The 27996-nt window shown below is 43.6% G+C and overlaps 1 protein-coding gene across 3 annotated transcripts in view; it reads right to left on the bottom strand.

Annotated features, from left to right (window-relative positions):
- Positions 1-1871: 1871 nt before the first annotated feature.
- Positions 1872-27996, bottom strand: part of PTPRE (protein tyrosine phosphatase receptor type E) — a 124179-nt gene continuing 98054 nt past the window's right edge. For all 3 annotated transcript variants that reach the window (XM_068140212.1, XM_068140213.1, XM_068140214.1), the window contains 14 exons: positions 27251-27327; positions 27091-27127; positions 26038-26135; positions 23916-24035; positions 21824-21984; positions 16513-16648; positions 15529-15678; positions 13467-13560; positions 11802-11878; positions 10684-10818; positions 9872-9997; positions 7947-8107; positions 4238-4373; positions 1872-2708 (listed from right to left, as the gene is read on the bottom strand). In XM_068140212.1, coding sequence (XP_067996313.1) covers positions 2634-2708; positions 4238-4373; positions 7947-8107; positions 9872-9997; positions 10684-10818; positions 11802-11878; positions 13467-13560; positions 15529-15678; positions 16513-16648; positions 21824-21984; positions 23916-24035; positions 26038-26135; positions 27091-27127; positions 27251-27327 — 1583 coding nt within the window. In that variant the 3' untranslated portion in view covers positions 1872-2633. The remainder of the gene's footprint in view (positions 2709-4237; positions 4374-7946; positions 8108-9871; positions 9998-10683; positions 10819-11801; positions 11879-13466; positions 13561-15528; positions 15679-16512; positions 16649-21823; positions 21985-23915; positions 24036-26037; positions 26136-27090; positions 27128-27250; positions 27328-27996) is intronic.

Raw genomic sequence — 27996 nt, 5'->3', positions numbered from 1 at the left:
CAGTCAAGTCACACAGTGACCAAAACTACAGGCAGATCAGAATGTCCAACTTCTGATCCATTATTTGGCATCTGAAAGTAATTCCATGCAACAAAGGAAAACCTTGAAGAAAATTCATATATATCTATACCAAGATACAGCTCCCCACTTAGGAGGCTGCTGCAAAAAGCAGTCTGTCGACTAAACATAAGAACTGGAAAGCAAGCTCTTCAAATGATAAAAAAAGTCATTCTGTAGCTATTATCTGTGACTTCTGGAATATATTACAGGTATTTCTGTTTCCTCCTAAATGCCTCAGTATAATTAGCAACTACTGAGTACCCATGTAGTATTTGATGAATCAGCTTCCTACTGCTTGCTCTAACTAGAGAGAGCTGCCCATGCCCTCCAGAACATCTGATGTTTCAGCTTTCCTCTTATCTGCTGTGACTAGAGAGCTGCCCATGCCCTGCAGAACGTTCTGATCCCTTGTAGTAAACCCCATGGGCAATTGGAATTGTACTGCAGCTCCCACTGCTGTTGGGGGCCCGTGGGTCCCCAGTAATATTGTGCTGAGGAGGTTTCCTTCATCAGACAAGTCTTAATCCATTCTTTTATGTAAGAAGCTCAATAGACAAATTATTTTTCCACTCTAGGTTAAAAGATCCTGACATTGGGATCTGATGGGACCATAAAATGTGGTGCTTTGGAAATTTCTTTGCATCCTTTTCCCTTATTGTTTAACCTCTCTGAGCCTGCCTGTGCTACAAATGATCATACTGAAAACCTCACTGATTTGGTTTCCATACTTAATTTATTTGATGGCTTTTGAAGGCTTGATGAAATTTCAGCATGCAGTAGTCATGTAAACTTGGCATTCCTTCTTGTTACTCAACACTTTGAGCATGTCTTCTCAGAGCAACTCACAACAAAGCTTTAGTCTTCAAACAATCTTTTTGAAGTGTCATTTGCTGTACAAGAAAATACAGAAGTGCATTGATGGGAAGACAAGAAGCAGTCAATGGCAGTGTCCAGAGCAGTGTGCTTAGAAATACCTACACAGCACCTTTTCCGTTGAGGTGGAAGGGAAAGGAGAGGCACAAACGCCTTCCCCTCCCCTTGTGTTGTTCCAGAGCAAAATGCTGTTTATCAGGATGAAGAACGAGCATGGGAGAAAATAGTGCAAGAACAACAGTGAAAAATGATCAGTGGAAGTTGCTTATTTTGAATAAGGCTTTTATGTTTGCATTGGAAAAAAACCCCAACCAACTGGCCAAGACAGAGCTATTGCATATTAGCTAGGTAATTAAAGGACAAGAGTGGCAGACTTTGTGCTCATCAATTCATCTTTGTGTTTCAAAGAGTGGAAAAGATACACTGAATTAGTCAACATTCAGCTGCCCTGTGATGTTTGGATGTTCTAAGCCCCAAGCACATCCTGGTCAGGGCTGTGATAAAGACTCTTCAACTTTATTTCACCAATTATATTATCAGCAGTGCTTTCATTAAAAATATATCTATGTACACCATCATACACCTCTTTTAGATAAAGGAAACCTCCTTTTTTTTTTTTTGATAATATATATGGGAGGGTAAGAACTCAGAGCAGGTTTTTGTTACAACACAATGTTACACTGTTAGTAAAATGCTTATCCAAAATTTTAGCCATTATTGATTATTCTGTCAAGTCAAATCAAACACTGAAAGTTCATCTCTCTCACCTCAAAGAAGTGGGAAATTATGGACTTGTATATAAAGAAGCTTTAAACCCATTTCTGACAATGCCTATAAAGCCTCTTCAAAGTAGACGAGGTGCTGCAAAATATACTCTTCTGATATGCAAAATACTCTCAGAATAGCTGTAAACCTCCCCCCCCCCCCCCCCCCCCCCTTATTGTCCGTCTTAAATTGATTTAAGCTGGTGCAGTAGTTAGGAAAGGGCAAGATAAATGGGCTTTGAAAGCTATATTAAATCAAACATTCCTGTCTGTATTTATACTCATTGTGTCTTATTGACAGCAAGACTCAGAACTGCCAGCAAAAAAACAAGCAGCCTTTAAAAGCAGTTGCATTTCTGAGTTGGGCTGTATATTATTGCACAGGAAGGGCCATATTCTGACACCCTTCTCATTATCAACACGTCACTCAACCTCTTTGTCTTCAACAAGACTATCTGCGAAATAAATCCCAAGCATGAGCAGGCTGTCAGAATACGCCCCCGAATAAACATCTGTTTTCATAGTGAAGAAAAGTTTATGGCCAAACCATCCTTAGTTTAAACACATGTACCACAGTTTTTTAGTATGAAGTGTAAATCACCTGTGTAAAGTTTCAAGAACTGGGTGATAATATTATTGATAAATATTTATAAGGAGAAAAAAATGCAAACAAATAAGCCCTCCAGAGTTAAATTTACTGTTCTTTAGAATAAAGATCTCTAAACCATCTCATAGTGATAACACTCTCTATGAACATTATACTTTAGAAGATATTTATATTTAAAGAAATAACTTTATACAGCAAAATGCAACTTCTCAGAGCAAACACAAGGTCCTATTTACAGGAAAAGTCCAACAATCAAACTGCTGTGGAATAAATTAACAGAATATACAACTCTTTATACAGACAACTTAAAAAATAAGGCCGGGGGGGTTTCATTTGAAATTAGCATAATCTGAAAATATGTCGATGAAATCTTGTACCACTCTGTAGCAGAATTCATACTGTTCCTGGAAAGCAATAAAAAGGTTTCAAAACGTGTTTGGGTTGCGTCAGAAAAATTGCAGTTAAGAAAATCCTAGAGCTGTGTTCTAACGACCAGTAGCTGAGGATTGGTCTGATCTAACTTCCAGTATTTAGATTAGACATTAGGAAAAAGTTCTTTCCCATGAGGGGGGTGACACACTGGAACAGGTTGCAGTTTTGGAGGGTCCAACCCTGGAAGTCTTGAAAGCTAAGTTGGATGGAGCCTGAAAAACTTAGACTAGTAGAAGGTATGCCTGCCCATGGCAGCAAGCTGTGCCAGGGGAGGTTTAGACTCGAGGTGAGGAGGAAATTCTTCACCGAGTGAGTCATTCGTCATTGGAACGGGTTGCCCAGGGACATGGTTGAGTCATCGTCCCTGGAGGCGTTCAAGAGGAGATTGGACGTGGCACTTGGTGCCATGGTCTAGTCATGGGGTCTGTGTTGATAGGTTGGACTCGATGATCCTCGAGGTCCTTTCCAACCTAAGTTATACTGTGATACTGTGAAACTAGATGATCTTTAAGGTCCCTTCCAACATAAACCCTTCCATGCTTAATTCTAAAAAATCATCAGCCATGGTTCCTCACTCCTGTCAAATACAGGGTGACTCTTTTGCCTCAGTTAAAATTACTCCTTTCAGCTTTTTGTGTGATAGTTTTTGAAGTAAATCGATTCTTAGACCTGTCATCTCAAATTATGCAGCTTCCTCTGCCTGGAAGAGTGTGGCCAGCAAGTTGAAGGAGGTTCTCTTCCTTCTCTGTCCTAGTGAGGCCACATCTGGAGTACCAGGTCCAGTTCTGGGATCCCCACTTTAAGAGGGACAAGGAACTACTGGAGAGAGTCCAGTGGAGGCTACAAGGATGCTGAGGGGACTGGAGCAACTCTGTGAGGAGGAAAGCCTGAGAGACCTGGGGCTCTTTTGCCTAGAGAAGAGCAAACCCAGAGGCAATGTTCTCAATGCTCAGCAAGAGCTAAAGAGTGGAGAGTGCCTGACCACTCTTTCAGGAAAGAAATTTTTTCCTAATAGCTAATCTGAACATCCCCTAGCACAATTATATATATATTTTTTCTTTATTTTGATCTATTTTTCAGAAAACTAAGCCTCAGAAAAATACATTTCATGCCTATTCAATAGGCAAAAGTGTCTGGACTAAGATTTGTATATTTTAGATGACTTTAAAGAAGTCAAAGACCTTTCTCCCTTTCCACAGCAGACTCCAAGCCAAATTTAAGCCCAGACATTTTAAGGTAAGAAAGAACAATTGAGCTTATGATGCGTTTACTTCCTATGTTTTCTCACCTCCAAGTCAAAAGACACAGAATGTTTGGCCAAGCTGTATATTTAGAAATGCCATTTAAAACAAGGTCTGCAAAACCAGAGATTTCTGGTAATACCTTGTCCACACAGCACCTGCATACATAATTTATGTCCACCTGCAATAAGCTCCTTTTGTTCTCCTCCCACAGACTATTTACAAACACACAGACACCCAGAGACTGTTAAATATCATACCAGTGTTTGCACCATATGTGGCCTTTGCAGTCTTAAGCTCTTCACAGCTTGAAATACATCTAAGAGCCCTTCAGCCTTCACCCGCTCCAGAATGTTGCTGAGTGCAATGAAGGTACCTGTTCTTCCAGCGCCAGCACTGCAACACAGACACAACTGCTTGGCATACAGCAGGGCAAAAGAGAACTGATAGTCATAGACACGAGACAAATAGGTCCTTTCCAACCTAAGTGATACTGTAATACAATTATTAAACCACTTCTACTCATTTTAAGTGTAGAGGGGAGGAACACCACTGTGCACCAGTACAGATTAGGGGTTGACCTGCTGGAAAGCAGCTCCATGGAGTCCTGCTGGACCATAAGTTATCTGTGGGACAGCAATGTGCCCTCATAGCCAAGAAGGCCAATGCCATCCTGGGCTGCATTAGGAAGAGTGTGAACAGCAAGTCAATGAGGGGTTCTCCTCCGCCTCTACTCTGCCCCAGTGAGACCACATTTGGAGTATTGCATCCAGTTCTGGGCTCCCCAGTTTAAGAGGGGATATACTAGAGAGTGTCCAATGAAAAAGGGACCAGAACATGCCTGATGAGGAAAGGCTGAGAGACCTAGGTCTGTTTAAACTGGAAAAGAGAAGACTGAGAGTGGATCTTTATTAATATTTATAAATATGTGAAGGGTGGGTATCAAGAAGAAGGGGCCAGTGTCTTTTCAGTGGTGTCCTGTGATACGACAAGGGGCAATGCATACAAACTGGAACACAGGAAGTTCCACTTCAACATGAGGAAAAACTTATTTACTGTAAAGCTGATAGAGCCCTGGAACAGGCTGCTCAAAGAGGTTGTGGAGACTCCTTTCAAGACCTGTCTGGATGCATTCCTGTGTGACCTGCCAAAGGTGATCCTGCTTTGTCAGGGCACTGGACTTGATTTTCAGACGTTGCTTCCAACCCCATACTCTTCTATGACTCTATGATTTTTTGCCTTAGTTTGCCACCTCAGCTATGCTGGAAGGGAGTCAGAATGAAATTTAACTCAGAGCCAAGCTGAAACCAATACAGGCTCATTACTGGCAGCTCCTGTACTCATGTGGGAGACCCTGAGCTGGCTGTAGCAGCATGGTGACCACTTGAGCCAATATCTCAGACTCAAATAATGACCTGGCAAAGCTGTTTTCTCAAATCTGTTGTGACAGGACAAAGGGTAATGGTGTGAAACTATGAGATGCAGTTTCAGACTAGAGAGAAGAAGAAATTATTTTAGAGTGTGGATGGTGAGATCCTGGCCCAGGTTGCCCAGAGAGGTGGTAGATGCCCCATCCCTGGAACCATTTGAGATCAGGTTGTTCGGGGCTCTGAGCAACCTGGTCTACTTGAAGATGTCCCTGCTGACTGCAGTGGCACACCTTTAGTGCTCCCTTTCCCACCAAACCATTCTGTGATTCATTAATTTCTCATGGAGATGTACTGATATAATGACAAACTAAAGCAAGACTACATGTGAAGCTAAGGTACACAGAAGAAACTAAAAGCAACTATTGCACCTCTCCTGACTACAATAAGCAACTTCATGTACTCCCAAATAACTGCAGTTTCTTTTATTTCAGTGTATTTGACTCATATTTTATCCTTTTATCTGTTTTGTGGAACCAAGCTATATTTTATACAATCATGGAATGGTTTGGGTTGCAAGGGGCCTTAAAGATAAGCTAGTTTCAACCCCTTGCCATGGTTAGGGACACCTCCTACTAGACCAAGTTGCTCCAATCTGGCCTTGTTCAATTCCAGAGCTGGAGCTTCCACAACTTTTCTGGGTAACTTGTTCCAGTGCCTCACTACCCTCAGGGAAATAATTTCTTCCTAATGTCTAATCCAAATCCAGCTTCTTCCAGTTTGAAGCTACTACCCCTTGTCCTGTCACTCCATGCCTCTGTAACATGTCCCTCTCCAGCACTCCTGTCAAATACAAAGCAATCTGAGAAGCACAAGCCTTTTGGAAAGATTAAGTACAGTTGGATGTGTCCTCAGGTGGATACATTAAAAGTCTCATTGGAGAAGAAATGAATAGGTCTGATTTATTAGATGAGTTATTCCCTTTAGACAATCACTTTTATCAGATTAAAGACAAACAACATCCAAAAGAGTTCATATTTATCTGTAATTATCTAATCTCTAGCAGCCATTTGTGGTTTCCAGAGTAAAGCATTTCAGAAAAGGCTGCAAGTAGCCGGAAGATGAGGATGTGAAGACATGGAGTAAACCTGCACACAGACATCATCACACATTGGTTTATTCATTTATTCTGAGAAGATGCTGATAGGAACACTTCCAACCCTGTAAGTGGTCAAAGCCAGGTTGGATGGAGCCTTGAGCAACCTGGTCTAGTAGGAGGTGTCCCCACCCATGCCCTTCCAATCCAAACCATTCTGTGATTATATGAAATATAGTTGGGTTCCATGAACTACGTATAAAGACAAAATGCAAGTCAAATACACTGAAACAAAAGAATCTGCAATAATTTGGCAATACATAAAGTTGCTTATTGCAGTCAGGAGAGAGGTGTAAAAATTGCTTTTAGCAAATCCTTTAAGCCCACACATATTAATATTTTTAATTAATTAGTTTAATAATTTTGAGTATGGTCTCCTTCTCTGGAGACTTTCAAAACCCAGCTGGACATTGTGATCCTGGGCAAGCTGCTGTGGTTGATCCTGCTTTAGTATGGGGGTTGGACTGGATGATCTCCAAAAGTCTCTTCCAACCCCCACCATTCTGTGATTCACATATCAAGTCATACACAAGCTACCTCTTAGCTTTAAGGTAGGTGTTGTTTTCTCTGTGCTTCTAAGGACATATCCACTTTGCTTTCTGCTTCCATTAGGGATATGTTTTATTCTCCTGACAGTTTGTGAAAACAGAACATCTGATCCCAGTAGAACATTTAAGCACTACATTGGTGGGTGTATTACACAGCACTACAAAAACCTACAGCTTTACTTTCCTAATCCCAGCGTTCAACAAAATGCAGGTGCAAGTCTACAGGACCTCAAATTAATAACACACTTGTTTAATTCCAGCTATTAAGACCACCATTAAGGTAATCATTTATTTAGCACAGGGCAGGTCACAAATCCCTAATGTCATCCAAGTTGTCTTTCCCCCTGCTATCTTTTCCTCCTATTTCTTATTTTCTCAGACTGAGAGAGTTGAGGCTGTTCAGTCTGGAGAAGAGAAGGCTCTGAGGAGACCTTATTGTGGCCTTCCAGGGTCTTAAGAGGGCCTACAAGAAAGCTGGTGTGGGACTTTTTAGGGTGTCAAGTAATTATAGGACTAGGGGAAATGGAACAAAAATAGAAATGGGTAGATTGAGATTGGATGTTAGGAAGAAGTTCTTCACCATGAGGGTGGTGAGACACTGAAACAGGTAGCCCAGGGAGGTGGTGGAAGCCTCATCCCTGGAGGATTTTAAGGCCAGGCTGGATGGGGCTCTGAACAACCTGATCTAGCGTGAGGTGTCCCTGCCCATGGCTGGGGGGTTGGAACTAGATGATCCTTAAGGTCCCTTTCAACCCTAACAAATCTATGATTCTATGATTTACTTTTTAAAGGATGCCATCTACTCCCTCACAATGAAAAGCTGCTGTAAAGGCTGCCAGACTGGAGAACCAGCCAGATGGCTCCTTAGGCAGTGGTGGGAAGAACCGGCAGCTCTTACCTGCAGTGCACTGTAATTGGGTGGTTGCCTGTTTGCTGCTGCTGCTTCTGAACTGCTGCAATCAGGTCGATCATCCCTTTTCCTTCTGCAGGAATCCCAATCTCTGGCCACCCATGGAAATGGAACTGCCGAACAAGCCTGCTTTGCTTCTCCTGGTTGCCCTGTGGGCAGAAAGACACCAGACTGACCTAGTTGTTACCTCAAAATGGAAACATTCTTCTTAACTTAAACATTTGCAGCATTAATTTTGCACCATTATGGTGGAGGGGGCCTGTTTACAACTGGGTCACAACATACTGGTCACACAGACCTGGTAGTTCTGTTCCTAAGCTCCCCATCTACTATATGCTGATAATTTACTCCTATCATTTTCTGTTTTATTTGCACAGGTGTTTCTTCTGGGTAGTACTAAGAAAACAAACATTCTTCATCCTGAGTAGCAACGCATGTCTAAGCCAAAATGCCACAAAAACAACCCCATTCATGAAACACAACACTACCTGATGCTTTGGAACTTAACCATTATTGGTCTGTTAGTGCTTAAAGCCAAAGAGGGATTAAGCCAGCATCCTCCTGGAGAAAGTGGCTGCTTGGGCCGTGGAAGGGTGGACACTTCACCAGGTAAAATATGTCTGGATGGCTGTGCTCATATAGTGGCAGTGAATGGAATTAAATCCAGTTGGTAGCTGGTCACAAATGGTGCTCCCCAGGGCTCAGTAGTGGGACTATTTCTCTTTAATATCAAATCTCTTTGTTAGCAATGATCTGGATGAGGGGATCAAGGCACCCTCAGAAAGACTGCAGATGACACTAAATTGGGAGGGATTGTTAATCTGCTGGAGGGTAGGTAAGCTCTATGAAGGCTGGATCAACAAGCTGAGGCCAATGGGATGAGGTTCAACAAGGCCAAGTGCCCTGAATGCTCCAGGCTTGGAGCAGAGCAGCTAGAAACTGCCCAGTGGAAAAGGACCCAGAGGTGCCGGTCAAAAACCAGCTGAAGATGAGCCAGCATGTGTCCAGGTGGCCAAGAAGGCCACCAGTATCCTGGCTTGGATCAGCAATAGTATGGCCAGCAGGACTGGAGAGGTGATTGTCCCCATGTACTCAGCACAAGTGAGACTTCACCTTGAATATTTAGTTCAGTTTTGGGCGTTAATGTGAGAAGGACACTGAGGTGCTGGAGTATGCCCAAAGAAGGGCAACGAAGCTGGTGAAGGGTCTGGAGAACAGGGCTTGTGAGGAGCACCTGAGGGAACTGGGGTTGTTCAACTTGGAGAAAAGGAGTCTGAGGGGACACCCTCTGGCCCCCTACAATTCCCTGTAAGAAGGCTGGAGTGAGGTGGGGGTTGGTCTCTTCTCCCTAGTAACAAGTCATAGGACAAGAGGAAATGGCCTTAGGTTGTCCCAGGGGAGGTTTAGGTTGCACAGTAGAAGAAACTTCTTCACTGAAAGGGTTCTCAAATATTGGAACAGGCTGCCCAGGGAAGTGGTTGAATCCCCAATCCCTGTAGGTGTTTAAAAGAGGCAGAGGTGTGGTGCTGAGGGACATGGTTTAGCACCAGCCTTGGTAGACTTAGAGAATGGCTGGACTTGATGATCTTAGAGGTCTTTTGTTAGAAACAGAGAATTGTTTTCACTGGAAAAATACAAGAAAACAGCCTGAAACCTACACCCAGCTGTGATCACCAACATGGTTTACTGACTCGAATTTTCATGGGCCTTTAAGCAAAAACATTTAATATAAACTCCCCCTTCACTGATGCAGTGTTGGATGCTGATTAATAACATTTATTTTAGAAAGAAAATCCAGCATTTAAGTCACATCATCATATTGGTAAATGCCTTCAAATGGAAACAAAAACCACAAGCCAAGCAATAAAAAAAGAAACAAAACAAAATTACATCCTATAATTTACAAACGTTACCGGATTGTATGTAACGAGGAAGTCCCTGACACTTATGGCATCTAGCAGGCTGTCACTCTTGATTTCCACCGTTATCTCTCCATGAGTCACAGAGCCCTCTGATGGCCAGTACTGGCAGCATTTCTCCTGCAAAATTGAGACAGATGTCAAAACATTCCTTGAAACGATTTCTGGTTATTTACATTGTCCTGTCTTGTGCTTTAACTCCAGCCAGCAGCTAAGTAGCAATTATATGTCCAGCTCTGGGGCCCCTAGCACAGGGGTGACATGGACCTGCTGGAGCAGGTCCAGAGGAGGGCCACCAAGATGATGAGAGCACTGGAGCACCTCTCCTATGAATACAGGCTGAAAGAATCTGGACTGTTCAGTGTGGAGAAGAGAACATCTTGTGAGGAGTGGCTGAGGGAACTGAGTTGTTTAGTCTGGAAAAAAGAAGGCTGAGGGGAGACCTCCTGACTCTCTACAAGTCCCTGAACAGAAGCTGGAGTGAAGTTAGTGACAGGACAAGAGGAAATAGCCTCAGGTTGCACCAGGGGAGGTTTAGGTTGTATATTAGGAAAATTTTCTTCCCCAAAGAGGCTGTCAAACACTGAAACAGGCTGCCCAGGACATGGGTGGTATCCCATGGAGGGATTTAAAAGCTGGTGTGACCTGAGTGACATGGTTTAGTGGTGACCTGGCATCGCTGGACTCAACGACCTTACAGGTGTTTTCCAACCAAAAAGATTGTGTGATTTGTAGGCAGAAAAATATTTGGTCATGCTCATTTGCTCCAGGTGTTAACAGCAACTGCTTTGGTGTGGGACACGTACCTGCTCCCTCTCCTGAACTTCTGTGAGCATAACGATGGTGTGGCACTTCCACTCCCACACCATCCGCCAGAAATCCTCCACCGTGTGCGGGAGCGGGCCCTGGGTGGCAATGAAGTAGTCCTTCTGGCGATAGCCCTGTGGAGAGAGACCAGCATCACCTTACAGCATGACACCCGAGTACAAGTGATGAGGGTCAGAGAGGAGAGCCCTACTTAAACTGCTGCTTCCCCTGAAATTTGCTTTGTGTCACTGTGATGGCTGCTGCAAGCCTGGGGTCACTGAGCCCACTCGGTTCTTGCTTGTTGCCAGAAATGCAGGAAATATCCCCCCCCAAAAGTCACAACCCTGGGTTTCATATCTTATGGCTGAAGGGATGAAATTCTGCAGTAAACTGGAAGGATTCATCATGAGATTATAACCACTGCAGCTATTAATTAGCTTTACTAAAGAATTAGCATTTAACTCAATTTTGGAGCCACAGTTGTAGTTACATCCTGATGTGATCTTCACAGCTGCAGTATCCACACTCCTCAATAGGGTTTCACTGCTTAAGGATATAATTAATTCTCATATTTAAATAAAAACATGACACAGTGTTGCTCAGGTTCTATCAGGAAGCTGGAAGGAAAGTTAGAATCATAGAATGATTTGGGTTGGAAGGGAACTTCGTATCATAGTATCAGTCAGGGTTCATCTAGTTCCAACCCCCCTGCCATGGGCAGGGACACCCCACACTAGATCTGGCTGGCCAGAGCCTCATCCAGCCTGGTCTTAAACACCTCCACTTAAAGATCATCTAGTTCTGATCTCCCCACCACCTTCTGCTAGACCATATTGCTCAAGGCCTTGTCCAACCTTGTCCACCTCCAGGGAGGGGGCATCCACATTCATTTTACCCTGATACAGTAAAAAAAACCACATTAAATTTGAGACACTTTATGTGGGCATATGGACTTTTCTTTTCCTTTCTTTTGGAAACTCTCCTAAGCTAAATCCAAACACCAAAGCTCACATTCTTCATAAGCCAAGCTGATTGTGTCTCTACAAAAAAGACTTGTCAGTGACATCAAAATATCTGACTTGTGATATCAAGACAAAAAAACACTTTTCATACGTACATCTATAAAGGAGGCATTGATGTAGTCTGTATACTCTTGCCCTCTTTTCATTGACAGAATCACTCTGTTAAAATCATCTGGAAAAAAAAAAATAAGAATCATACAATTACAGAATTGTTTAGTTGGAAAAGACCTCTAAAATCAGGGAGTCCAACCAGTGACCTGTGGCCATTAAACCATGTCCCAGAGTACCATGTCCCCATGTTTCTGGAGCACCTCCAGGGATACTGACTCCACCACCTCCCTGGGCAGCACATTCCAATGGCTAACAACTCCCTCTGTGAAGAACTTCCTCCTCACCTCCAGCCTAAATTCCCCCTGGTGCAGCTTGAGACTGTGTCCTCTTGTTAGTATCATAGTATCAGTCAGGGTTGGAAGGGACCACAAGGATCATCTAGTTCCAACCCCCCTGCCATGGGCAGGGACACCCCACACTAGATCAGGCTGGACAGAAATATTTGTCCTGGTGCCAATTGCCTGGGAGAAGAGACCAAACCCCTCCTGGCTACAGCCACCCTTCAGGTAGTTGTAGAGAGCAATAAGGTCTCCCCTGAGCCTCCTCTTCTCCAGGCTAAACAATCCCAGCTCCCTCAGCCTCTGCTCATAGGGCTTATGCTCAAGGCCTCTCCCCAGCCTTGTTGCCCTTCTCTGGACACGTTCAAGTGTCTCAATGTCCTTCTTAAATTGAGGGGCCCAGAAGAGCTTTTACTATTGCTAACTATGTTGACTGTGCCATTGTGAAAGAACAAATGCAACAAAACCAACAAAATCTTTTATCTGCCAGCCAATTAGTGTCTCAAAGATCCTGTTCAGTATTTAATAAGCTGTGTGGAGGAGGGTGCTGGCTTGTTCTGCATTTGTTTCTCCATTCACACAGGACATAGGCAGCAAAGGGCCAAAACTTTAATTTTCAGGTGTGGATGTTCAGTGCTGCTGCAGAGCATCCAAATAATCCTACAGAAAACACGCTGGTTTAGTAAATTAAATGGTTGAATTATTTAATTCAGCCCTGAAAAATCATAGAATGGTGTGGGTTGGAAGGGACCTTAAAGATTATCTAGTTCCAACCACCCCTGCCATGGGCAGGAACACCTTTCCCTCGGTCAGGTTGCTCAAGACCCTGTCCAACCTGTCCCTGAACACCTTCAGAGAGGGGGCATCCTCCCTGGGCAACCCGATCATAATTCATTTTACACTGATAAAGTAAAGCCCACATTGAACTAGAGACACTATGTAAGGGCATTACTCTCTTTAAGGAGACAATAATGCTGTTTGTTTCAATAAGTCCTCTAGAAGCTTCAGAGCAGACAGAATGAAGAGAGGACAACAAAAGTCAATGGGATGGCTAAAGGAAACACCCCCCACAAAAAAAAGTGTTCTAGCTAAAAATGAAACAAACCCAAACCCAAACCTCACAGGTTTTAAAACAATTTGAATTTTACAGACAGGGAAGTTAGAACTTTTTCTCCTTAGGAATTTGCAGATTTCCAGAGCCAGGTAGGATCTCTGCTCTTGATTTATCTCAGCAGAGATGTCTTGCTGTCAGCATATGCATCTATATATCTACAGATACATAGAGAGAGAGATTGTGTGCACTCCGGACAGCCTTAGGACAGTTGGGTATTTATAGCAGTTGTTCCTCTAGCTCAGAAGTTGTTCTCTTACAGGGGATGATCTGGATGACTCGAGCTTTCTTCATGTTTGCTGGAAGGTTGCCAGTTCTCATGTTCTCTTTCATTATCCGAACATTTGTTAACTTCTGTAATAAAACACACACATGAGATGAGAGGTCCCTCGAACAGAAGAGGTTCTTGCTCCTCATAACCTGCACTCAGAGGATTCTGATACCAACCCTGCTCTCTGCCCTGTAATGCAGCCTTATTGGCACAGTGGGTAGCAAAAACCAATGTAGTCATGCTGGAAAAAAGTAGAATAATTGATGTTTTGACAGAGTCCCACAATGGTAGCTGCTTCCATCTAACACTATCACATCTAAAGTGCCCTACAGTCATCATACCAGAAAAACTAGGATTTGAGGCAAAGTAGATAACTACATAAAACAGTACCATCAAAGAGCTATGCTTTGTGAAAGATGTGAATGGTGGAATTCTATCCCCTGAAGCACAAAAGACTGGGTGACCTTGTAAAAGGCCTTTCTCCCTTTGTATCTCTTTCCCCCACCCACACATAGATAGAACTTTAACTCAGATTAAGGTCACCCGACTGCAGATCTCAGTAATGCGTATTTATTATACAAATAAAACAGGCAATCAATCAACTTATTTTCATAGAATCCAGACATGGTGTGGGTTGGAAGAGACCTCTGGAGATCATCTAGTCCAATCCCTCTGCTAAAGTAGGGTCACCCCCAGTAGATTGCCCAGGATCACAATGTCCAGGTGAGTTGGGAATCTTTCCAGAGAAGCAGACTCCACAACTTCTCTTTGCAGCCTGCTACAGGGCTCCAGCACCCTAACAGCACAAAAGTTTGTTTAGGTTTCATTTGCTTCCCTCCCATAGGCAGACCAATATTTTTTCATTTTGAGCTTGTTGCTGCATCATCAGACTTAGTTCTACATCATTTTGTTTTTCCAGTTCCCCATTCCTGATTAGAATAGAATAAACCATGTAAGAAGAGACCTTCAAGATCATCGTGTCCAGCCTATCATCCAACACTATCTAATCAACTAAACCATGACACCAAGCACCCCATCCAGTCTCCTCCTAAACACCTCCAGTGATGGTGACTCCACCATCTCCCTGGACAGCACATCCCAATGGCAAATTACTCTTTCTGTGAAGAACTTCTTCCTAACATCCAGCCTAAACTTCCCCAGCACAGCTTGAGACTGTGTCCTCTTATTCTGGTGCTGGTTGCCTGGGAGAAGAGACCAACCCCCACCTGGCTACAACCTCCCTTCAGGTAGCTGTAGAGAGCAATAAGGTCTCCTCTGAGCCTCCTCCAGGCTAAACAACCCCAGCTCCCTCAGCCTCTCCTCACAGGGCTGTGCTCCAGACCCCTCCCCAGATTTGTTGCCCTTCTCTGGACATGTTCCAGGAAGTCAACATCTTTGCTAAGCTGAGGAAAGAGATGACTCCAGCTAACATCTACCTGCCATTTAAAGCTTCAGACTTATTTATAATATATTCTTACATATAGAATAAATACTTCAGCATAGCAAAATTCATAGAAAAGTTCTAACTGTTTCTTCAGGACAGTCTGTTCTAAACAATGACCACAAACAGCCAGTGCAGCTGCTCTCTGCATTTGGGGTTTCTCCACTAAACAGAAATGCCTTTTATTTTTTTTAACACCTCCTTCTTTACAGGTCTGGATATTGAGCACAGGATGCCTAAATTCTCTGCAATTCTCCCTGCCCTCAGTCCTCCTTGATGTAACAATCCCATTGTGATGCAAATTAGGTGCACACAATCCAGCTCCCTCATCCAGAATTATCTGATCTGGCATCTAGTACCACACTAAAAGAACAATTCCATTTTTTTTCCTTGCATAAACAACAGAAACCACATAGGAAAAGGTCTGTGAAACGATGTAGCTTTGACTGAGCCCTTGCAGATGATGATGTTAAGCAGGGCCCCATTCTCAGCACATACCTTTTGTTGGACTTTTCCTTTTTAAGGATACATTTATTCTGCTTTTAAAGTATCTTTTTTACTCAAATATTTCCACCCTGAAAGCCCACTGGCAAAGCACTTTCATGCTTACCTTAAATTCTTCCTCTAGCCCTATTTTGACAAGGTTTGGTGCCGTGCTGTGTGACGTTTGTAGATGTTTTTCTAAGGATGACACATCAAGCTCTGTGTCACCATAGAGGTAGTATTCAAGTAAGGCTTGATAAATGAAGGAGTATTGCATCTGGAACCAAGAGAAAAACCAGCCAGGTAAGTGTACTGCAAAGCACAGAAGTGAAAGTATCAGATCTGAAACCTTTACCTCTATCATTTGGTCTACGATTTAACTAATAACCAAAGTACACTTTAAGCTAAACCAGAGTTCTTCACTCACTTTCTCTAAAAATCCAATCTGGTGTGCTTGAGGAAACTTGGGCATGATATCTAAAGGTAATGTGTGTTATGCTGGTCTTCACAACACTAACACAACTGTATCTTCATTCCCAAGCTCATCCTTCTACTGGAATTAGTTTATTTATCCAATTATCTAGGTGTGTGACACAACAGGATATCATAGAGTGGAAATCATAGACTGGTTTGGGTTGGAAGGGACCTTAAGGGATCATCTAGTTTCAACCTCCCTGCTATGAGCATGGACACCTTCAACCAGTCCAGGTTGTTCAAGACCTCTTCCAGCCTGGCTTTGAACACTTCCAGGGTTGGAGCGCACAGCTTCTCTAGGCAACCTGCTCCAGTGCCTCCCCACACTCACAGGGAAGAATTTCTTCCTAATGTCTAATCTAAATCAAGCTTCTTCCAGATTGGAGCCATTGCAGTTCATTCTGTCGCTCTGTGCCTTTGTAAAAAGTCCCTCTACAGCTTTTGTGTAGACTCCTTAATATACTGGAAGGCTGCTCTAAGGTCTTCATGAAGCCTTCTCTTCACTAGGCTGAACAACCCCAAATCTCTCAGTCTGGCCTCACAACAGAGGTACTCCAGCCCTGAGAATATAGAAACCAGAAGCTTATTCTTCTTTACTGCAAAGAGTAGTAATTTCAAGCAATTAAAGCCCACTTACGTCAGTCTGAACCATCTGTGGACGCTGGTTTCGGATTCTTGAGACAAACTCAAAGACATCAACCTTCTGTTCCTCGTGCATCATGTCTATGATGGCATCGATAACAATAAACGTGCCTGTGCGACCCACACCAGCACTGGAAAGGGAAACAAAACCCAACAAAAAGCTCTAAGGAATTACAGGAATTGTGACAGCAATGACACAGGTGGAACTTAGAGTCTTTGTGCTGGGCTAAAACACAGTGACAAAAGAAATACCAGTTGTTATCCAAGACAGCAACGAAAAGGGGTCTTATATAAAAAGTCACTGCAACAGCTCTGAAGTGCTAAGATCAAAATTACAGAATCACATAATCATTTTGATTGAAAGAGGCTTTTAAAATCATTGAGTCCAACCACTAACCCAGCAAGGCCAGGTCACCACTAAACCATGTTCCTCAGAACCACATCTATATGGCTTTTAAATCCTTCCAGGGATGGCGACTCCACCTCTGCCCTGGGCAGTCTGTTCTGGGGTTTGACAGCCTTTTCAGGAAAGAAATTGTTCCTCATGTCCAACCTAAGCCTCCCCTGTTGCATAGGAAGAAAACCTGAAGTGATTTCCTTGTCCTGTCACTTGTTAATTGGGAGAAGAGACTGACCCCAACCTCACTCCAACCCCCTTTCAGAGAGTTGTAGAGAGACAGAAGGTCTTCCCTCAGCCTCCTTTTCTCCAGGCTAAACCACATTTGGAAGACTTGTGCTCCAGATCCTTCATCAGCTTTGTTGCCCCTCTCTGGACATGCTCCAGCACATCAGTGTCCTTGTAGTGAGAGGCTCAAAGGTGAACCTAGTATTCAAGGTGTGGCCTCACCAGTGCTGAGTATAGCAGGGGGCAATCACTGTGTAGGAGAGTAGTCCTACTGGCCACACTATTCCTGATGCAGGCCAAAATGCTGGTGGCTTTCTTGGCCACCTCAGCAAACACCAGCTCATCTCCACCTGGCTGTAGATCAACACCCCCAGGTCTTTTTCCACCAGGCACTTTCCAGCCACTCTTCCTCAAGCCTGGAGTGTTATGGGGTTGTTACCCAGGTGCAGGACCCACAACTTGACCTTGTTAAACCTCATTCCACTGATCTTCACCTATCAATCCAGCCTGTCCAGACCCCTCTTTGAACCTCCCTACCCTCCACCAGATTGACACTCCTACCCACCTTAGTAACATTTGCAAACTTTCTGAGGGTGCCTCAATCCCCTCATCCACATCACTGATGAAGAGTTTAAAGAGAATTGATCATATCAGAAAAGACCTTTGAAAAAAACTTTCTGCCTGAACAGGTATAATAATTCAAAGCTGAAGCTTTTGCTCTTTTCTGCATGCTTGCTGTCACATGCCAGTTAAGTAAAAGTCAATTGTCACAACTTCTACACTTCTTACCACCACCTCAAATTCCTTTGGTTTTTTGTTAATCTCCTTCAGCAGCCAGGAGGGGGAGCGCGATCCTCATAAATCACACTGCTCCAGCACTTCCAGCTCTTCCTCCCAGAGGAAAAGGGCATGGCATCCTGTGCTAGGCATTAATAGCTTGCCTTTAACCTTCTCTTAGCTCACTTTGTACAGCTGCTGCTGCGGAGTCCACAAAAAGCTTCTGAAAGACGACAGAAATCCTCTGTCCTCATCCTGATGTGCTCAAAGATCCAGATCAATTTTCAGCCAGGAAACATTAGGGTTTAAGTCACACCAGCAAAAAAAATCTTGCGTGTTTAATATGACTTTGTTCATACGTATACAGAAGCACTGAATTATTGAGGCTGGAATAGACCTCTGAGATCATCAAGTCCAGCCTATGACGAATCAAACCACCACACGAATCAAACACCCCAAAGCCACCCTCCTATTCCAGAAGTCTAGAGGGACAATGGAGATGAGCAGACACGTGGAGTAACCTGGACTTCCACCAAAATTTCAAGCAACTTCTTCACAGTCTACTATAACCTTCTGCCTCCAAATACCTCTGTATTTAATCATCAGTTTGGCAGGCCCCTCTCTCCTTGTTTAGCCACATCCTGATCTAGAAGTCCCACCAGCCAGTCCCCCTTGGTCTCACTGACCATAGGCCACCACAGCTTCCGCCCTGCCATGGCCACGACTCTCTGCCCTCACACTTCCTTTCATTCACATTTGACCTATGCCACTGCAAATGAGTTCACCTTGTGTCCTACTGCCCCGAGTCTCAGTTTACAGAGGTTTTCCTCTTCCTGATGTGTCCAGGAAACTGCCTCTGAGCATGTGTTGCTTCATCACCAGGTCACACTTCTCCAGAGAGGCTGTGGAGTCTCCTTCTCTGGAGAGACTCCAAACCCACCCGACTTTGCAATCCTGGGCAACCTGCTGTAGGTGACCCTGCTTTAGCAGAGGGATTGGACTCGATGATCCTCAAAGATCCCTTCCAACCCCCACCATGCTGGAATTCTGTGATTCACTGCTCAGTCCTCTGAGCTTTCACCTACCAAGCTCCATGCCTGGCTTCTTTGCTTCTCTTCCCTTTACAGATAGAATCCCTTTTAACACATCCTTGTTTCTTTCCCGTGCTTCTGCCCCAAGGTTACCTGACTTCAGATCAGCACTTAATCCAATCCTTGCACGTTTCTGCTAAAGCTCATTGTTTCATCAACCTTGATATTTTTCTTGCAGTTCCCTGATTTTATCCATCTTCAACCTACTCCAGGGTATCCCTTACTCAGCTATTCCTCAATGCAGCTCTCTGCTCACTAAAAAAACAAACAACCAACCAACCAACCAACCACCTAAAAATTTCTAGACAACTTCTGAAAAAAAAAAGAGTGGGCATAAAATCCTGCTTCTCCCCTCTTCCCAACCCTCTCCCCCCCATTTTATCTGCTCTTCTAATACTTCCAAATGCTGAATTTCATAGAACGGTTTGGGTTGGAAGGGCACTTCAGAGGTCATCTAGTCCAAGCCTCTCCAAATTAGTGTTTATTAACTTCCAGAAGATTATGATTGAATAGCTCCTGTCAGAGTGACTGGGTGGTATTTATTATAGAAGCCCACTAAAAGAGGCTGGTTACTCACTATCGATGAGTTTCCCTTTCCTTTTTCAACAATTCAACAGTGTCACATCCTGAAGAGCAACGGAAATAAACTGTCACCTTTCTAGTCTGGGCTGAAGCACTCCAGCAGCCCCCCAGCTCTGACACAGCATGGGTGTCACAGTTCTCTGTTGGGCCATTCCATTTAAATCCCTGCAGATTTTTATTAAGGTATTTTCCATTTTCTTCTATTTTCTCTTCTGCCAACTAAACCAAGCGTAGAACTTTCTGCTGGTACAAAATAAAGCTCAGACCCAGAGCAAGTCGTCCCAGAACATCATAGCAAAGGGATGAAAATTTGGGGGTTTCTCAAAAGGGAAGACTACATGACACTGATACAAATCTTTTTTCCCCATTTAATGCTTTTCTTTAAGCCTCTTATAAATGACACCTGGGAAAGAAGATGAGTTGTCCAAACACTAACAGACTTGCTGTGTAGTAGACAAAATGTTTCTGAGAAGTAGTAAGTCAAGGGATGGATTAAACACTGAAGTGCAAGATGCAAGCTTAGTTTATATTATGTAGGACTTGATGATCTCTGAGGTCTTTTCCAACTTTATTGATTCCATGATTCTAAGATCTGGCTGGAAATCACAGAATGGTTTGGGTTGTGAGGGACCTTAAAGATCATCTAGTTTCAGCCCCCCTCCACAGACACCTTCCACTAGCTTATAAGCTAGCTCAAGCTTATAAACATCCCCTCTTGTCCTGTCACTACAAGCCCTTGTAAAAAGTCCTTCCCTGACTTTCTTGTAGGCCCCCTTCAGGTACTGGGAGGCCCCTAAAAGACTCCCTGGAGCCTTCTCCTCCTGGAGAAGAGAAGAAAATGATGAAACAAAAAGGCCAGCTTGGTCAGGATAAACTTTTTCCACAGTACACCCTTCAAGGACTCTTGGGGAGCATTTCTAGATGTTTCACCCAAGCAACAGGAATAAAAACCCCAAATGCATCAATCTAAAACCATGTCCTTAAAAACAAGAACTAGAATGACAAAGCTACTATTCTTTCCTTTTTATTCTGACCTTGCCATGTTAATTTCTCCTGAAAAGATACTTCTTGATCAGTCATGAGATTACAGTTGCTAGAGGGATCATAATTATTCTCTTAAAACTGCTGTGGAGTTTGGTTGTGGTTTCATTAACCTAAGTTAGCACAAGCCTTTAGCAGCAGGAGGTTCATGAGCGTGTGACCAAAAGGGTGGGAACGTGGTCTGTGTTGCTATGTAGGGCATTGTTAAAATGACAGCATTTAAGTCCTTAAATGAAAGCCTTTCTTCAGAAATTTCTGGGTGTTTACTGGATAATTTACATGGCTAACTGCAATTTTATTGTGGGAGAAGTGGGGGATGAATTCTCAGAGGAACGTTTAGTGGCAGAGGTCACAGATTTGGATTACAAGTCTGTGTTTCTGACAAAGAAGATATTTATATCAAATGCTGGCTATCACTCATGGATACAAAACCCCCAACAAAACAACAGCTTCTGTTTAAGTATTAAAGTTACAGCAAAGACAGACCTTTTGAAATTGTTTTTCTGCCATGCTCTCAAAAACTTCAGCATCTTACTGCCCTTTGTACATATAAATATGTAAGTAAATCATAGAATGGTTTGGGTGGGAAGGGACTTTTAAAGTCCAATCCTTCTGCAGTTAGCAGGGACATGGACAACTAGATCAGGTTGCTCAGAGCCCCAAACAATCTGACCTGGAATGCTTTCAGGGATGGAACATCTACCACCTCTCTGGGCAAGCTGGGCCAGGGTCTCACCACCCTCAGTGTAAAAAAATTCTTCTTAAACCTAGTCTAAATCTCTTTCTTTTGGTTTCAAACCATCACCCTGTCTCCTATCACAACAGGCCCTTCTAAAAAAGCCTGTCCCCACCTTTTTTATCAGCTCCTTAAGTACTGAAAGGCCACAAGAAGGTCTCTCTGTAGCCTTCGCTTCTCTAGGCTGAATGACCCCAACTTTCTCAGCCTGTCCTCACAGCAGAGGGGTTCTAGCCTTCAGATTATGTTTGTGATCCTAAAATACATATGTATGCATACAGATAAACAGACAACCTTTGTAGCCTATGAGCAGAAGATTAAACTGTAGCCTTGCTATTATGCATATAACACCAGGCCAAGCTAAGAGAAGGGAAGGCACCTAAGAGGAGAGGCTAAGGGAGCTGAGGTTGCTTAGCCTGGAGAAGAGGAGGTGCTAAGAGAAGCACATACATACCTGCAGTGAACCACAATTGGTCCAGCATGGGCAGGATTCAGTGTTTTGACTTTTTTCAGAAATTTCAGCATCCCAATAGGTGTAAAAGGCACCCCAAAATCCGGCCAGCTGGTGAAGTGGAGCTGCGTTACCAGCCGCGGAGCTTTACATCCATCATGAAGCTGCAAGGGAACACAGACTCTGAGTCTGACATTTCGTTTGTCATCCAAAGGTTTATAAACAACCTGCTGTGGTTATTTATGACTATAATTCCTGCAGCACTTAAAGCCTGACTGAAAGAGTTGAAGTTTACAGTGTATGTAAAACACAAACACAGCATAAAATTACCATAGAGTATTAAAATGCCACTTTGCAGTGAAAACTGTTTTCACAAAATCCAAGACACGCAATTGATGTTGGTAATGGATCAAATCTTAAGTCCCTGTCACTTATAAAATCCTCACAATGCTTTTTTTCAGCAGCCTTGGATGAAACTCTCAGAATTTAGTCTAAACATTCACCATCTGCATTGCTGTGAGATATCAAATGCCAGCTTTTCTCATATCATGCATGAAAAAAAGACAAAAAAAAAAAGGGCTGCAGCTATAGTGACCCAGTATTGCCAGGTTCATCATCTGACCTAGTCTTCAACAATGAAAGAGAAGCTACTCTAAAGCAACAACAGCAGAGCTCAGCAGTCTTCCACCTGCATTGGCTAACCACAACCTATCCTCAAGGTTAGGAAATGCATCTGTCTCAAAAACCTTCAGTCTGTTGGCCAGAGTCAAAACCACTTCTTGGCCTACTGGTTCTGTAAGGCTGCTCTGACTCCCTGGATAATTAAACCCTACACTGCAGAGATCAGCAAGTGAAAGGCAGCCATGTCCAGTCAAACTTTCCAGCCCTTTGGCTTAACATAGAATCACAGAAGGGTTTGAGTTGGAAAGGACCTTAACATGTCTCACCACCCTCAGGGTCAAACCCTCAGCCTCTTTAAGTACTGAAAGGCCACAAGACGGTCTGCTCAGAGCCTTCTCTTCTCCAGGCTGAAAACGCGCAACTCTGTCTGACCTCACAGAAGAGAGGTTCCAGCCCTCCCACCATTGCTGTGGCTTCCTCTGTCCCTGCTCCAACAGATCCATGTCTCTTCTGTGCTGAGGACTCCAGAATTGGGCTCAGCATTGCAGATGGGGTCTCAGCAGAGTGGAGCAGAGTGGCAGAATCCCCTCCTACCTGCTGCCCAGCATGTGATTTGCATTCTGGGCTGGGAATGCACATTGCTGGCTAATGTTCACAGCACACACATCTCTGTCCTGTCCCTTCCTTCCCATTCTGCTTTCTGAGCACAGTTTCCCCAAGCACTTCTATCAATGTCTTATCAGCGATCACTAGTTACACTGACGTGATCTCCAGGCTCAATCAGCAGATGCTGCTTCACAGTCCAGGGTCTGTAACTAACACCAAACAAACACACCCATAGTCTGAGAGGTTCTGAGCTCTCCAAGAAGTTCTATACAGCTATGTGTGTTTTTATCACCTCTCACCAGCCCATGCTGTCTTCAGTTTTCAATCTGAATTAGGCTGTCATCACATTACAAACACAGCAGCCCCCCACTTAAGGATTGAGGATCTCCACACACTTTAGACAAGAGCAAATTCATCCCAACCACCTCTGTTGTGAGGTAAAGCTTTAATTTGTGCTGGAGACCAAAAGATACAACAGAAATCAAGCTGTAATGCTGGCCAACTAATATCCACGGGCTACTCCAAATACTCATATTCACTCATATTCCAATATTCCAATTCACTCATCTGTTACCTCTGCAGTTTGTCCCCAAAACCACCAAACCACCGCTCCTGTGTTCCCTCTCCATGCCAGTCACAAGGAAGGATTTTCAGTGGCCAGAAGAAACTGAGCAGAGCATCTTGCAATCCATTAATCTGTTAGTGCTGAACCGCAGAGCTTGCTTCCCTGCCTAGGAGAGGTGTCACATCTTCCCCAGTTGCAAATATGTTTAACTAATTTCCTGAATTCTTTTAAAGCAAGTATTTGACATTCTAAGAAGCTGTTTAAAAACGAAGGCCCAGCAAGAGCATTATTACTGCTACTGACCGACTGAACGCAGAACTTGCGGATGGTGTAGTCCACCAGAACGATGCAATCTTCCACGGACACACGGATGTTCCCATATGTCCAGCACCCTTGGTCAGGCCAATACTGGTAGCACTTTTCCTGTACAAACACAGGGTGAGCTTTAGAACACTGAGGCTGCTTTTATTGTTGTTCACTCATTAAACAACAGAAGTATGAGTGTGAGGATGTAGAGTGCCTCATCTGGCATGATACCACTTCGACACTTAAATTTATGTAGAGAATCACAGAATGTTTTGGGTTGGAAAGGACCTTTAGAAATCATCTAGTCCAACCCCCCCCTGCACTTGTAAGCACATTAAGCTGGAAGAGGGTAGATCTAGACTGGATATTAGGAAGAAACTCATTACAGTGATGGTGGTGAGGCATTGGAATAGGTTGCCCAGAGAAGCTGTGGCTGTCCCCTCTCCAGGAAGTGTTCAAGGCAAGGTTGGACAGGACCCTGAGCAATGTGGACTAGTAGAAAGTGTCCCTGCCCACGGCAGGGGTTTGGAACTAGATGATCTTTAAGGTCCCTTCCAACCCAAGCAATTCTATGATCTTCAACTAGAGCAGGTTGCTCAGAGCCCCACATAACCTGACGTGGAAGGGTTCCAGGGATGAGGCATCTACCACCTCTCTGGGCAACTTGGACCACTGCCTCAACAAGCTCAGCATAAGAATTTTCTTCCTTCTTCCTATTCTAAATACCCTCACCTATAGTTTAAAATCATGACCCCTTGTCTGTCACAACAGGTCCTGCTAAAAATAAAAAGTCTGTCCCCAGCTTTCTGATCAGCACCTTTAAGCACTGAAGGGCCACCAGAAGGTCTCCCTGGAACCTTCTCTTCTTCAGGCTGAACAACCTCAACTTTTCAGCCTTTCTTCATGGGAGAGATGCTCCAGAGAAGGTGAAAATAGCTTTGAAGTTGGTTTTTAACATAACCAGACTTGAACTACTTCTGGTTTGTTTTTTCATTCAACTGCTGGGACTAAGATGTCTTGACCTTATTTTTAAGCTTTAGTTGTAGTCAATCAGAAACATGAGGCAGCCCTCATTTAGAGTCAGCAGGAACACCCAGATTTAACAGTTCTGGCATCTTATATTGGGAATGGGCTCTTATGGACTGCCTTTGCTGTTTGAGCTTCACCAAGCAATACTACAATTACAGTAAAATAAGGCAGTGTGAGGAGACAGACAATGAATGTCCATCCTCATAACTGCAAACATGCACAAAACAGGTATTAAGCCCAACTGTCATGCAGTGATATGCCACACCATGTCTCACAAATGCGTCCTCATCTCCTTCCCAAGCCCAGCCATTGCTGCTTAGCCTTTTATTTCCACATTGGCACGAAAAGTCACCCTTGAGGGGCAGGAAAAGCACAGCTCTCCAACACTGAGTGGCTTCTGCCTCTTTCTCCTCCTCCCTCCCACAGCCACTTCAGGAAACAAGTCTTTGTTCTCCAGCATAAGGTTTTGAGGACTTCAAATAAGGATACAGCATGCTCAGTGTGGAACTATCCCCCAAGGGAAAAGAAAATAATTAAAATCTATCTTTTATGTTCCTGGTGGCACATTTCCTTAATACTTCAACTTAGCTTCTCAAGTCCACGAAGCAGGAATGAAGTTTTTCATGCTCGTCAAGTGCATCTCAGCATTCAGAAAGCCTCATGCAATGAGAGGAGTGAGAAATGTATGAGGAGGAACAAGGGGGACAAGCAGCAGCTTTAGTTTTCAATTCTTTTCTGCATGTGCCAGAAAGAATTCTAAAACCTAATACTCAGAAAAATGAAGTTTTAAATCTTCATTTCTAACCAAACCCACCCACAAAGCTCCACCTTATGCAGTGATAAACCCCAGGCACAAGATTTGTATATGGCCATGAGTTGTGCACCACAAAAATAAGCTATCATTTTTTTTTCCCCCCCTTGAGATCACCTTATATAAATTTGTACTTTGGAAATGAAAAGTGTGTTTATGAGCAGAAGCTCAGAGGTGTTAACAGGGACTGGAGAAGGAAGTGGTCAGAAGGGTGGCTGGCCACGGGTGCTGGAGAACACCCTCATCAAGACATCCTGGAGCAAACTGAAAGCTCATTACCTCTTTTCGTTCTTTCAGGTTGGTTAACATGACGATAATGGCTGACTTCTGCTCCCATATCATCCTCCAGAAATCATTAACTGTTTCTTGCTTTGGGCCTGCAGATAGAAGACATCTCTGCTCAAGAGGGATGATAGAGACCAACACATTGCAGTATAGAATCATAGAATCATTTAGGTTGGATTTGGAAAAGACCTTCAAGATCATCAAGTCCAACCATCCTCTAACTCTGTCAAAGGTGATGCTAAACCATGTCCCTCAGCACCACATCTCTGTTTCATTCAAACACCTCCAGGGATGGGGATTTGACCACCTCCCTGTGGAGCCTGTTCCAGTGAAGAAGTTCCTTCTACTGTTCAACTTAAACCTCTGCTTGTGTAGCTTGGGGCTACTTCCTCCTGTCCTTTCACTTGTTACCGGGAAGAAGAGACCAACCCCCACCTCGCTACAACCTCCTTTTAAGGAGTTAATAGAGAAACAGAAGGTCTCCCCTCAGCCTCTTTTTCTCCAGGCTGAACAACCCCAGTTTCCTCAGTTGTTCCTCACAAAAGTTGTTCTCTAGATGAGTTACGTGTGACCACAATGAACCACTTCTGGAGAGTCGCTCATCATGCTCTGAAGGACAGGAGTAAAGGGCAGTGGCAGCTATTGCTTTGTGTCTGGGATTGCTGGGACAAAGTTCCCACAATTTGTGACTAAATAAAGCATAAGAATTCCAGTGAAAATGCCAACTTCTGTTTCAGGATCGCTTAGAGGGAAAGTATGAAAGGAGACATCAATTTTCAACCCTTCAGTGAGCTGATGTGAAACAAAAAAGAAAGAGAAGCAAAGTGGTGGTGGAAGAGGGAAGGTGAGAGACTGCTTAGAGCAGGATGTGCAAGGCTAAAGGCTGTGAGTTACCTTACACTCACTTGAATTTCATTTCAGCTGTAACCTCTAAATCTCACTCACATTTGGCCACCACATGCAGTTGAAAATAACCTTTCAAACATGTCTAAAATTAAATGTATTCAGCCTTAAGTTACAGAGAACAGAGAGACAAGAACAAATTACCTTGTGCTGCTATAAATTTGTTCTTTTCTTTGTAACCCTATGGAAAAAAAAATACCACAGCAGTTAAAAGATGAAATGCCAACAGAGGATGTCTCAGAAAAATGCTTACTTTATTCACAACGTTTGCAGTTGGGCCAACAGTGGACAACTGTCAACTTACATCTATATATGATGCATTAATGTAGTCTGAAGATGGGACTCCATCAATTTGGGTCAAAATCACTCTGGAATGATCATCTGGAAGAAAACACATTACAAGTATAGTTTCATGAGCATCAACCTGAAATGTGTTATTTCCTTACAAGCAGGAAGTCCAAGCTAAGAATATACTTCACAAACTATTATCTCTCTCCTGTACTGTCCCTAGTTCTCTTCACAAAATTTTCTCCACAAATGTCTTAGAATCACAGAATCATTTTGGTTGGAATAGACTTTTAGGATCATTAAGTTCACCAGTTAATCCAGCAGTGATGACCTTACAGTAAAGCATGTCCTTCAGCACCACATCTACGTGGCTTTTAAACCCTTCCAGGGACAGAGACTCCGCCACTCTTCTGTGCAGCCTGTTCAAGGGTTTGACAACCCTTTGGGGGAAGAAATTTTTCCTAATGTCTAACTGAGCACAACTTGAGGCCATTTCCTCTCATCCTATCACTTGTTACTAGGGAGAAGCAGCTGATTTCCACCTCACTCCAACCACCTTTTAGGGAGTTGTGGAATGCCAGGTCTCCCCTCAGTCTCCTTTGCTCCAGGTTAAACATCCCCAGTTCCCTCAGCCACTTCCTCACCAGACCTCTTCTCTATACCCTTCCCCAGCTTCATTGCTCTTCTCTGGACCCGTATGCTCTAGCACCACAATGTCCTTCTTGCAGCAAGGGCCCCAAACTCAACCCAGCACTCAAGGTG

This window comes from Melanerpes formicivorus, unplaced genomic scaffold (genome assembly GCF_026170545.1).
Source record: "Melanerpes formicivorus ecotype bairdi unplaced genomic scaffold, bMelFor1.0.p_v2 SCAF_6, whole genome shotgun sequence".
In the NCBI taxonomy this organism is placed as follows: domain Eukaryota; kingdom Metazoa; phylum Chordata; class Aves; order Piciformes; family Picidae; genus Melanerpes; species Melanerpes formicivorus.
The sequence above is the reverse complement of the archived record's forward strand: the minus strand, read 5'-3'. Positions and strand labels throughout refer to the sequence as shown.